At 55.4% G+C, this 12,984-nt stretch overlaps 1 protein-coding gene across 1 annotated transcript; it reads left to right on the top strand.

Moving 5' to 3' along the window:
* Positions 308-4,336, top strand: CAMK2N1 (calcium/calmodulin dependent protein kinase II inhibitor 1). Its single transcript, XM_003127675.5, has 2 exons — positions 308-1,415; positions 3,033-4,336. Exons 1-2 carry the CDS (start codon positions 1,250-1,252, stop codon positions 3,101-3,103), a joined length of 237 nt encoding a protein of 78 aa, XP_003127723.2. The 5' UTR covers positions 308-1,249; the 3' UTR covers positions 3,104-4,336.

Here is a 12,984-nt window from a genome sequence, read left to right as displayed (position 1 = left end):
GGGGAGACCAGCATCCCTCTGTCCTTCCCCGAGTGTGCGCCGCGGATCCCCCTCCCCTTCCCAGAACCCCACTGCCCCCAGCTCCCCGAGGGTGGCAGGTCCAGTGTCAGGTCCCGCACGAAGCCGCCGCACACCGGCTCGGGACCCGGTAAACACCCTGCGGGAGGGGGCGCCAGGGCAAGAGGCGCCCAGAGGCCGCCGGGCCGGGGCGGGGCTCACGCGGGGCCCCTCCGCGCGGGCGGGACGCGGGGCCGGGGGCGGGGGCAGGAAGCGAGCCGCGGCCCGGGCCGGCCGGCGCGGCCCCGTGACGTCGCTCGGCTTCCAGGGATCTCTCCCCGCGGCCCGGGTCCCCTCCTCCCCGCCCTCCTCCTGCCCTCCCCCGGGCCTCGCCTCCGCGCCGCGGCCGGCATTTCTCGCTCGCAGCTCGCTCACCGGCTGGTTCTTGGTCCCAGCCTCCTTCTCCTCCCTCTTACTCTCCTCCTTCCTTCTCCGACCCTCTTCCTCACCCTCCTGTTTCTTTCCTTCCTCCTCTCTCCCCTTTAGTTCTCCGATCCCGATCTAGCCCTTCCCTCCGCCCTTTCTTCTCCTCCCTCTCTCCTCCCCCCCCCCCGCATCTCTCTCTTTCAGTCGATTCCCCTGCCTCCCATTCTCTCTCTGCTTCTCTCCCCGTCTCCCTCTCGGTTTCCCTCTACCCCCTCCCTCCCTCCGGGTATCCTCCCCCCTCACCCGTGCCCTCCCTCCTCCCTCGCTCCCCTCCCCCTCCACCCCTCGCAGCCCCGCCGCTCGCAGCTCCCCAGTCAGCCTCCCGAGCCAGAGCCGCCGCCGCCCGCACTCGCCGCAGGACCGGCCCGCTCGGCTCCCCGGGGTGCGCCCTCTCGGCCCCGCGCCCTCGGGGCTCGCTGGGATAGCCTCCTCCTCCGGCTCACGGCCCCGCCCGGCCGGGTCCCAGCCCTGCGCCCGAGCGTGCCGAGGATGTGAGTCCTGCTCGCCTCTGCCGGAGCAGCAGCCACTCGCCGCGCGCCGAGCCGGAGCGCAGCGCAGCGCAGCTGCGGGCGCTCGCGGGGTCGCTCAGGCCGGCTGCGCGCTCCTGCCCCAGCGGTGTCCCCCGGCCTCTCGCCGGCGCCACCGCCGCCGCAGCCCGCGGGCCGTCCCCGGCCGGCCGTCCCCGGCCCCAGCGCCGCTGACCCTGTCCGCCGCGGGCGGGGACGCGGGCGGAGGAGGTGCCGCCGCGGAGCCCCCGGACGCGACCATGTCGGAGGTGCTGCCCTACGGCGACGAGAAGCTGAGTCCCTACGGCGACGGCGGCGACGTGGGCCAGATCTTCTCCTGCCGCCTGCAGGACACCAATAACTTCTTCGGCGCGGGGCAGAACAAGCGGCCGCCCAAGCTGGGCCAGATCGGCCGGAGCAAGAGGGGTGAGTACGCGGTCCCCTCCCAACACTCATTTCTTCCGCACCGAGGCCTGGCAGAGGTTTGCGGGAGTCTCCCGCACTCCGGAATGGGTTCCGACCCACCAAAGTCCCATCGCGCAGAACTGGGGGGGATCCCGCACTGCGGGTCCAGCTCTGGCTGGCCTCGGGAACCCCTCCCCCTCAGCCGATCTTCTGTAGGGTCACCCAGGGGGCGTGGCGGCATCTCGCCGCAGCGGGAGCTGAAAGGTTATACCTGGGCCCCTACCCGTGCCAAAGTTTGCCTTTGGATTTCCAACCGCCCCCCACCCCCCACCCCGGGCCCCTTTTGCGCAGTGTAGTCGCAGCTGCACTCGATCTACAATCCGGAGGGGGTTGGTTCTAGGGCTCCCAGGGGACGGCGTGGGGAACTGTGGTGGCCGCGGGGGTGGGGGTGGAGGACCGGTTCCTGCGGGGAAGGCAAGGGGCTTTCGGGTCGCAAGGGCTTTTCATTGTTATTTGGCAGGGGGAGGGGGTTTGCCGAGCCCGGGCGCTCGGCGCTAGAGCTGGAAAAGCCCGGGAGAGACTGGGACGCCGAGAGGCTCCTAGAGGAGCTCCAGAGGCGCGGGGACAATGAGGGAGACCGACAGCCGCCGGGAGAGACTGAGACGCAGAGATAGGGAGGGAGGCGGCGGGGAGAGGGAGGGAGGAAACCGAGATGGGCAGAGACCGAGACAAAGCTCGGGAGAAGGAGCCAGAGCCGGAGAGACAGCGAGCGGAGGACGCAAGTCTGGGGAGGACAGAGAAGCAGCTGAAACAGTGAGGGCGACAGACACCCGGGACACAGAGAGAGGCCCAGAGACCTCGACAGGTGACCGTCGCTCCGGCTGATGGAGGGAGACTGATGGAGGGACCGAGGAAGGCAAAGCTAGGTAGAGATGGTGAAAAAGGCCGAGGACACTGCGAGAGGCAGAAGCGGAGAGGCGGGCGAGCCCCGGGTGGGCTGCGAAGGGAGGCTCCCACCTCCGCGGCGGCGGCGGCGAGTCTGGAGAGGCCGAGACCGCCCGGGGGCTGCGGGAAGGAGTCGCGCAAGGGGCCGGCGGGGGCGGGGGGGGCTCAGGCGAGGCCAGAAGCCCCAGTGGGCTGCGCCCGGTGCGACCGGCCCCCTGGCGTCCCCGCTCCGCGCACCTCTGCACCCAGACTTGGGTGACCCGCGCCGCGCTCAGGGCACTCCCGAGGGTCCCAGACCTGGAGACCTTGGCTTCCCTTCCCCTTCCTCGCCTACCCTGGGGCCTTCTTTCTAAATACCTGCGCCCTCGGGGTGGGTGGGGGTGGGGCGAGGGACCAGGCCGGTTCGCGCCGCGCCGAGGCTGCAGCCAGGGCTGCGGGATTTGTGCCTTCTGTTTCCTTTTCTCAGAACCGGGCTGGGACGCAGCCTCGAGCTGGGAGAGAGGTTCAGCGGAAAGCTGCGAAGGGACCTCATGCAGAGCAGAGAGGAGGGGGCCAGGGCGCACGTAGACACCCCCCCCCCCGCATCCTCAATCTACCCCCCCCTCCCCCAGGCATAAAGATAAACGTTGGGAGACCCCTTGGCCATGCCCAAGTGCGCTCACCTCTCCTTTTCTCCCCCCCCTTTTTTTGCAGTTGTTATTGAAGATGATAGGATTGATGACGTGCTGAAAAATATGACAGACAAGGCACCTCCCGGTGTCTAACTCCCCCAAAGACAATGAGTTAAGGGAGAGAATAAGAATGGGAACGGCGATAACAGTTATTGGCAAAAAGAGCAGGAAAAGAGAAAGCACTTTGAAATTTATTACTAGCTTGCTACCCACGATGAAGTCAACAACCTGTGTCTCGTGTCAGGCCGGGAGACAGATGAGGCGTGAGAAAGAAGCAGAAGGCTCTGGGCTCCTTTGCAAAATAAAAGTTAAAAAAAATTTTTAAAAAATTGAAAAAAATCACTATATACCCACATGTAAAGAAATAAAAAAGTCTCAGTTGCAGCTGTTTGTCAAAATTAATATCCATTTCTTTTTATATACAGTGAATATTGCGCAATCATAGATCTGGATTTTGAACCACTTAAATAATAAAGCAGCAACACCGGGTGTTTTGAGGTGTTGGCATTCTTTGCTGATTTGGCTGTTCCCCATGTTTACATTATTTAATCTTGCAAAAATGATTCTGTGCACTTGGATGTGAAATGCTGTCCAGTTTTATTTTTTTTATGTTGTTATCCTGGGATGTACAAAAAAAAATCAGAAAATGATCTCTAGAGATATTCCATTTTATTCTGATCAGCTTTTGAAGTTATCAAGAATGTGTTTCAAACAAGAAGAGAACTTTTCTAAGGAATCATACATAGGATCCTTGCTTTATTTTAAAATGAATTGTAAAGCTTGTGTTTCTTTGTTGCTGCAAGCTATTTGCCCAAGTTAATGCAAACGAACACATTTTATATGTCAGGAAAAAAAAAAAAGAAGAAAAAAAAATGCTTGAGCTTTTTCTAACCTCTCTGCAGTCTGTTGTGTGAGCAGCCTGTTTTTTCCCTCTAATATTGTGTCAGTTTATTCTCTTTAATGGACTGTAAAAAAAATGTAATCACAAGAGTGCCAAATATCTTGAAATGCCAAAAGGCATTTTGGTTTCTTTTCTTTTCCCTGTGCTCTGAGTCCATGTAAAGGAATGCTTGGAGTGTCTTTTTCTGTTATTTATAGGGGTTCTCTTAAGGCACACCAGCTGCCTGTTTGCATGGTATTTGCAAAAATGCCTCTTGCGTGAGGAAATCTTTTACCCTTTTTTGTTTGCAACTTTGGACCTCAAAAGGTTTCTTCCTTTCCCGACCCTGTTCCCTCTTTTCTTAATTCGATATTCTGTATGTTGCACCTTTAACCAGCACACAGGGCTACTTCTCCAATGTACAATAAAAGAACTGTTCCTGTGTCTCACGCCTCTCTTTTCTCTGCTTTGGTTCTGGGGACTTGCTTTTTGTCTGCTGGTTGCAGACAGGACGGGGGGAATGGCAGCTTTAGTCTGGAAGGCAAAAAGGCCCTGTGGAGGCCACTGTGGGTTTGGGCTCGGATGATAGGAAAGACAAGCTGGACTGGCCAGGCTACCCTTGAAGGGCAAGTTCATCTGATTTGGATTTGCATTGGGCTCTCCTTGCTTCCCCGAGGTTTCTGCCAGCCTTGGTTGAGTGCTGAGGGGAGGCCTGGTGTGTTGGTTGGCAAGAAGTCAGTCTTGTGAAGGGCAAAGTTTGGAGGCTGGCCGACTTGGGTTCAAATCCTAGCTCCTTCACTTTCCAGCTCTGTGGACTGGAGCAAGTTCCTTCACTTCTTTAAGTTCCAGTTTCCAAATCTGTGAAGTGGGGATAATGCAGCTCCCAGCTAGAAGGTGCGGGGTCGGGGCGGGGGTCAGGGGGGTTAACACAACACCCAGTTCATAGTAGCACTTGGCATCAGATAACCCCTTAGCAAGAGTCACGTGTCCTCAAAGGCAGGGCTGACCCAGGAGCAATGCTCTGCCCCCTTCACCTTCCTGAGTTCACAGGTGTTGCTGGAGGGACGAGTCTGGTCCTCTGGGGCCCACAGCCCGATTTGGTTTATCTCAGCCTTCCCCACGCGACAGCCCGTCTCCCATCACTGCTTAAGAAGGCTTCTTATAAAAAAAATTCTCAGCCCCGTTTTGGGCTCAGGACAGTTCATGGCAGTGGAGTGGCCCGTGGGGGAGGAGGAGTCAGGAGAAGAATTTTGGCTGAAGAAAAGCAGGGAGAGGTTGTTTTTTTTTTTTTTTTTTTTTTTTTCCCTTTTTTTCTCCTGGGCTGTTCAGCATCCAGGAGTCCCAGTGCCGGGAGCTTTTAATGTGTTTGTTGTAAAACTGTCAGCCAGGGAGTCACAACACAGCTCACAGTGACAGGAGCCTGAGTGTGACTCAGACATCAGGTAAGACAGGCCCCAGGGTCGGGGAGCGGGGAGGAAGAGGGCTCCAGAGGGCTTGTGGGGAGGGGGGTGGTGTCTCATCTCCTGTCTCAGGAGGTGGAGGGCCAGAGCCTCAGGGGACCCAGCAGAATCCCCATCAATCATTATCAGGGATGGCGGGCCTGCCTGGAGCTGGCAGTACCAAGCAGCGTGATGAGTGGGGGCGGGGCAGGGTGCCAGCTTGATTTTCCCAGGCTTGTGACCTGTTCCCAAACCTGGCCCTCCCCGCTGCTGACCCCAGAGAACCCCAGCATTTGCAGCTGATGGACCTGTAGGCACCACGGAGCCTAGGTTTCCCGTGCTCTTCCCATGAAAAGGTTGAGGGGGGCAGGGCCCACACTCTGTGTAGCATCAGTTGACCAAGAGGAGAAAGAACCAAATGAAAAGATTCTTGCAGAAGGCAGGTCTAGGTCCACACCCAGGAGTAATTACCACTTACCTGATCAAAGCACCGTGCAATTACAAAGGGCTCTCCCTTCCACTGTCTCTTCTTCGGGCCCAGCCATCCTGGAAACCCGTAGCCCTTTCGTTTCTTCTGTAGGTGAGGAACTCAACACCCTGGCGGGGTGGGGACTAAAATCACTGCACCACAGCCACATTCATTGAGCTTTCACTGTATGGCGGGCTTACAATGGCCCTAGGAAGCAGGCATTTCTAGTATCCTGATGGTATAGGCGAAACCAGAGCTTGGAGGCATTGGGTAACTTGGATAAGGTCACGCAGCTAGTAAGTCCTGAGGCACACTTGGACCCAGAGTCCAGGCTTCAGGATGGGGATGCAAGGTCACCTGACCCCAGACCCAGGCTCCGTCCTGTCCCAACGGCAGCCATTGTCCTTTAGCCTTAAAGATCCTTTTGTTGGCTTATTGTTCTGAGCCTGGGCTCTCTCTCCCTATTCTCCGAACAAACAACTGCATAAGGGGTCAGAGGGAGGCAGGGCTTGGATGTGGTCAGCTAAGGCCTGGAGCTGCCCTTTGCTGGGAAGCGGGGGTGGGGGTGGGTGGGGTGGGGGGGTGGGAAAGGACAGGAGCCCTTAGGCCAAGGCCTGGGTCCATTTTAATAAGTGATGTATTAAAATATTCCTGTCGGAGGCCACCCCATCAGCCGACGTAGGATCTTTTCCCTGGGAAGGCAAAATCCGCCTTTCCCAAGGACTCCATTCAGCAACGGAAGGATATAAATCTTTTAAATATACTCCAACACAGGGGTAAATGCTTGTTGAGAAGGCACTTTGGGCACTGGGCAGATACCAAATTCTACCAAGTACAGGATATGTTTGAAGTATCTGGTTAGGGAACAATAAATACGGAAAAAGCCATTCAAAGTCCTCGGTGGGGGAGGGTGTCTCGAAGCCTCCAGATATCGATCGAGCATTCAGGGCTGCATTATTCAAACTTTCCTAATTGAATGCTTGTAATAAGCATCCATCTCCCTGGATTCTGCTTCCTTGTCCTGTCCAGGCGACAGCCCGAAGGAATATTGAAAAGTACCTATAAGGGGGAAATAGGCATATTAAGTTTTAAAAGAAAGAGACTTGAAAATTACTGCGGTCTGGAGGCCACGGATGAGGGAACAAGCACAGGTGCCTCTGTGGAGGGCAGGCAGTTGGGGGGGGCCCCTCAGGGCCCAGCAACCTTGGCTTCAGCCTGGCTGGTGGGCCCGTGGAAGGCACGGGTTTGGGACTTTGACCCCTTGAATTTGAAACCTTTCTTATGTCTTTTCTATAGTTGGAACTTGAAGCCAGTTTCTCCAGCTCTTTGGGCCTCTGTCTCTTCTTCTGGAAAATGGGGATGGCTGACAATGCCTCCTGAAAAAGGATTAAAAGAGAACTCTGTCTCCTTCCGGGCACAGGGCCTGGTCATATAGATGGTAGGCATCAGAGGAACACACTTAAAGTGCCTACTGTGTGCCAGGCAATGGCTATTCACGAACTAGCAAACAATCTGTGGCACATGAAGCTTTGCAGATGGCTTTTGGCAGCCCGGAGCTGACACCCCAAGGGGACAGAGGGGCAGTGGAGGCGTCACCTGGGGGTGGGGGGGGGTGGGGTGTGGATTTAGCTTGCCCCTCATTATCCCCAAAGGCCTCCAGTCAATACAGTCCTAAGTAAACCTGCATGCCTGCTCTCCAAGGCGGTTGAGAGAAGTCTCCTACCCCCTCTAACCAGAAGCCTTCCTTCTCTGAATGGAGACCACCGGGTGCTGGGTTCTTGCCCTGGGATGAAGGAGCTGGTCTTTCTGCTTGTATCCCCTCTGTCGACAGGTCCTCCTTGAGTTTCATTTGACAAATACAGACTTAGCACCGACTTTGGGCCAGGTCCTGTGCTGGCTAACTGGGTATCAATGGTGAGGACATGGGAGTTTTCCCTGGGCTTGAAAATGATGATAGTTGCCATGGCAATGAGGTTGGGAGCTAGGAGCTTGGATAGTCCCCACATCAGCTGCTCAGGTCCTCCAAGCTTGCAGAAAGAGGAACCAAAGAGAACTAGGTCTTGAGGACTGCCTGAAACCTCAACATTTTTTATGTATTATTATTATTTTCTTTTTACGGCTGCACCTGCAGCATATAGAAGTTCCCAGGCTAGGAGTTCCATTGGAGCTGCTGCTGCAGGCCTGGCCACAGCCACAGCAACACCAGATCTGAGCTGCTTCTGGGACCTACAAGGCAGCTGCGGCAACACTGGATCCTGTACCGAGCGAGGCCAGTGATCAAACCTGCATCCTCGCAAACATTATGTGTTCCCAACATTCTGAGCCACAATGGGAACTCCAAACACTTTTTTTTAAAAAATAAACTTTTAATTTAGAATAGTTTTAGGTTTACAGGGAAGTGGTGAAGGTTTTACAGACTTGCCATATACCCCGACCCGTTTCTCCCATTGTTAACATCTGACATCTGTTTGCTGTTCACAGCTAAGGAACCAACATGGGCGCAGTTCTGCTCACTGAACTTCACTGTTCATTTGGATAGCCTTTGTTTTTACCTAATGTCTTTTTCTGTTCCAGGGTTCCATCCAGGATACCATATTAAATTAATCATGTCTCCTTAAGCTCCCCTTGGCGGTGATCATGTCTCAGATTTTCCCTGTTTGTTTTTCTTTATCTTTTTAGGGCCACACCCACAGCATAGGGAGGTTCCCAGGCTAGGGGTCCAATTGGAGCTGCAGCTGCCAACCTACACCACTGCCACAGCAAGAGGGATCCGAGCCGAGCCTGCGACCTACACCACAGCTCACAGCAATGCCAGATACGCAACCCACTGAGCGAGGCCAGGGATTGAAACTACATCCTCATGGATACGGGTTAGATTCGTCACCTCTGAGCCACAATAGGAACTCCAGATTTTCCTTGTTTTTGATGGAGTACTGGTCAGGTTTTTTTTTTTTTTTTTTTTTTTTGTCTTTTTGCCATTTCTCGGGCCGCTCCCGCGGCACATGGAGGTTCCCAGGCTAGGGGTCAAATCGGAGCTGTAGCCACCCACCTACGCGAGAGCCACAGCAACGTGGGATCCGAGCCGCATCTGCAACCTACACCACAGCTCATGGCAACGCTGGATCCTCGACCCACTGAGCAAGGCCAGGGATCAAACCCGCAACCTCGTGGTTCCTAGTCAGATTCGTTAACCACTGAGCCACGACGGGAACTCCCTGGTCAGGTATTTTATAGGCTTTCCTTCCATTGGGGTTTGATGTTTTCTCTCATGTTTCAACTGGGGTTATGGGTTTGGGGAGGAAGATCATGGAGGTAAATAAAGTGCCATTCTCATCACATCCTATCAAGGGCACAGTGCTGTCACCATGACTGATCACTGTGGCTGCTGGCCTTGATCATCCGCTGAGGGAGTGTTTGTCAGGTTTCTCGACTGCAAAGTTATTCTGGTCCTCCCCGTTTCCATACAGTCCTCTTTGGAAGGAAATCATTACAGCCTTGAAAGGGGTGGAACGTCATGGTCCTACTCCATAAATTACTGGGATTTTTCTACCCAGGCGATGCAAGTGGCCCATTATTTTTATTTTTAAAATTTTTTTGTCTTTTTGCCTTTTCTTGGGCTGCTCCCACGGCATATGGAGGTTCCCAGGCAAGGGGTTGAATCGGAGCTGTAGCCACCGGCCTATGCCAGAGCCACAGCAATGCAGGATCTGAGCCGCGTCTGCTACCTACAACACAGCTCATGGCAACACCGGATCCTTAACCCACTGAGCAAGGCCAGGGATTGAACCCACAACCTCATGGTTCCTCTTCGGATTCGTTAACCACTGGGCCAGGACAGGAACTCCGAGAGTGACCCATTTTTCAGTCGTTCAATTTTGCCCCTATATTGGGCGGGCCCACTGTGGTTTAGATGCAATCGTGAGTTCCAGGCAACCCGGGGTGGGGGGAAAACACAAATGCCCACAAGACCCAAGTGCTGTCTGATGACTGATAGAGTCTGACAAAAAAAAAAAAAAAGATTAAAAAAATTAATAAAAGCAACTTCCTGTGCAGGGGGAACTGTCACCCTGATTAGAAACTGTGCAGAATTTTCTCTTGGAAACCTTCAGGCAGCTGCTCTGGTTTATAAAATCTGCCTATTGGAGGGAAGGAGGAGGGGAAAAAAAAAAGGTTGTCGTTATTCCAGCAACAGAGATTCTCCCAAACCATATGCAAAAATAAATCCTTGGCGACCGGGGCTGTATCCGGGGAAACCTGGCAGCTGGGCTGGAGCTTGTGGGGTGGCCCCCGGGGGACGGAGAGCCTGTGTTCATGGGCCACAGCCACTCGTGTAGCGGGACCAAGAGTCCCCAGAAAGAGAGCCCCACCTTGCTGGCACTTGGTCCCCATCCCTGTTCCACCCTTCCTCTCTGAGACTGGGGACTTGATCCATCTTGTTAGTGCTCACGTTGGAGGGTTTGTCCTTAGGCTGGGGCGGGAACATACCCACGGGCTTGGAGGAAGGTCCTCGACCCAGAAACAGCTGTTTGAGGACAAAGGGTCACTAGAGGGGAAGGGAGGTCAGGGAGGCCAGGCTGAAGGGAGGAGGAGGACCCGGGAAACGGGCCATGGGAAATCCTAACACAGTGGCCAGGGGGGCTGGGTGGGTGGAGGCCGGGCGCGGGGTGGGGGGGTGGACAGAAAGTTGTCAGAAGGGATGACTTGGAAATCAGAGAGCCGGTGGTGGAGGGTTCAAGAGTTTGGTCTGGGAGGGTGTTTGGGTAGAGGAAATTAACTAATTAATTAATGACATCCATATTCATTCATGGACTCAACGGCCAGGCGTGGGGGTGGGGCGGGTATTATGCTTGGCACTGGGAAGACAAGGCTGGCGAGCGCAAGGCCTCCTCTGGCCTGCAGAGACCTCTGCCTGGCCGATGACCATGTGATGACAGTGAAGCCTCAAGAGGTCTGGAAGAGGGGTTAGGGCCTCCAGGAAGCTTAGGAAACCTTTGGGGAACCCTGATAGAGTGCCAGCATCCAGAGTGGGTGTCTTGGAAAGGCCTGGGGAATGCATTCCAGTCCCCAGGGCTCCAGGGACACACTGTGTGACTGTCCCCATGCAGAGGGATTCTGCCTGTCTGGGGCTCCTTTTCCCAAAGTGGAAAGTCATATTACAAGGTGCTCGCTGTCAGCCAGGAACTGTTCTCTTTGCATTTAATTCCTGTAATTTTCACAACCGCCCCCTAGAAGGTAGTTACTATGATTATTCGCCCCATCTTCCAGACAAGGGAAACTGAGGCACAGAGTGATGTCACCTGCCCTCAGACGGCACAGCTAGAAAGTCGTGGAGCTGGGGTTCACCCGACAGCGGCTGGTTCCAGTATAAGGAGGGAGTCAAGCTAGACGGCTTTCCACCCCTTCTGGCCGGGTGGAGAGCTCAGGGTTCCGAGGCTAAAACGCCCATTCTCCCTTGGGGGAGGGGAGGCTGAGGATCCAGTTGGCAGTGAACCCTGGACCAGGCCAGCCGGTTGCCATGGGGACGGCTGGGCGGAGGCAGCCGGCGAGGCTGGTTGCCCCGCGGGGCAGTTCCGGGGAGCTCCCGCCAATGGCAGGGAGTGGCCCCAAGCTGGCACCTGGGGCCGCCTTTTCCTGGCAGAGGGACGGCCTTAATGCTCCCCTCTCAGACTGGGGAGACCACAGGTCCCCTGCAGCCGTCTGAGCCTCCTCCGACCTGAACTCAATCCCCCCACGAAGCCACACTTATCTCCAGTTCATCTGTGTGAATTATTTACTGTGGCTGGCGGCCTCCCCGGGCGGCCTCCCCGCCAGCCTCCGCCCTCCCTGCCCCCGGGGCTTTTTCACATCCTGGTGTGCAGCAGCCCCTCTTCCTCCCTTTCCTAAGGGGTCAACTGCCAGGCCCCAGGGGCACCAGCTCTACCAGCCCTCACCTGGGCATCCTTGCCCTGTAACCAGAGAGAACACTTGGGATTAGCAGTCAGGGGTATTATTATTATTATTTTTTAAATTTTCCTAGCAATCCTGCCAATGGGCAACGCTAGATATTATCCCCATTTCACAGATGAAGAAGTGGAGCACTTAGAGGGGTTGAATACCTTGTCCACAATCAGGAAGGAGCCAGAAGCCACAATCAGGAAACAGCCGATGCCACTTCAAAATCTTGACTCTTACCCCCCCCCCCCCCCCCGTGGGATGGCTGCGATGCATCTGTGACCGGGCCATAGGCACAGAGCAATGAGCCAGCGCTGTGTGCCTGGCCCTGTGCTGGGCGCTGGAGACACACAGATGAGTCATCCAGCCCTTGCCCTCAAATTGCTTCTGTCTGGAGTCGGGTGGGGGTAGGGGACAGGGAGCAGGCAAGGACAGACACGTTCATGACTAATTATGATCGGAGATGGAGCGCCGGGCACAAAACAACACGTTCTGAGCAGGTGCGACTTCAGCTGGGCTTTGGCTGGAGATGGGGGTGGGGGTGGGGGGTCTCGGTGTAGGGAAGACCTTGAGCAGAGGGACAGGGACAGAAGCTGGCAAGTGTGGGGCTTGCTTGAGAAAGGGCAGGTGCTCAGGGAGGGGGCTTGGAACAGGGTGTTTATGATGGTGCCAGAGTTGGAGCAGGAGGGGGCTTCCAGTCAGATCCTGGGGGTTCTTGAAATGCGAGCTCAAGGGTCATTTGGGAGCGGTGCTTCTCATGGGGTCGGGGAGCAGTTTTGCCTTCCAGGGGACATTTGGCAATGTCTGGAGACCTCTGTGGTTGTCACAACATGGGGAGGAGATTGGGATTGTTGGCGTCTCGTGGATCGAGGACAGAGATGCTGCTAAACATCTTATGTGCATAAAATTATCCAGCCCCCAGATGCGCTGTAGTTGAGAAATCTCGCTCGGTTTGGAGTGTGCTGAAGAGCCCTTACCCCTAACCAAAGTGACATTTGGGGCAAGTCACTTGTCTTTGCGCACCTCAATGCTCTCCTCCCCAAAATGGGCCAATGATATTGGCTCACGTTTGAGGAAAGAGACTGTGTGCTGTGGTCATACCCTAAGCACTTTACAGATACGACCTCTTCCAATCCTTAGAACTCAGTGGGGAGTAAAACTACTATAAACAAAAAAACGTGGGTGTTCCTGTTGTGGCGCAGTGGAAACAAACCCAACTAGTATCCATGAGGATGCGGGTTCCATTCCTGGCCTT

Source organism: Sus scrofa, chromosome 6, assembly GCF_000003025.6.
Source record: "Sus scrofa isolate TJ Tabasco breed Duroc chromosome 6, Sscrofa11.1, whole genome shotgun sequence".
NCBI lineage: Eukaryota > Metazoa > Chordata > Mammalia > Artiodactyla > Suidae > Sus > Sus scrofa.
Note: the sequence above shows the minus strand (reverse complement) of the source record. Positions and strands in the feature narration are given on the sequence as shown.

What these genes read in the sequence shown, in the direction of transcription:
- CAMK2N1 (XM_003127675.5), top strand. Translation starts at nt 1,250, where the DNA reads ATGTCGGAGGTGCTGCCCTACGGCGACGAGAAGCTGAGTCCCTACGGC. An exon ending in GATCGGCCGGAGCAAGAGGG is followed by an intron (nt 1,416 to 3,032) that starts GTGAGTACGCGG and finishes CTTTTTTTGCAG; the next exon opens with TTGTTATTGAAGATGATAGG.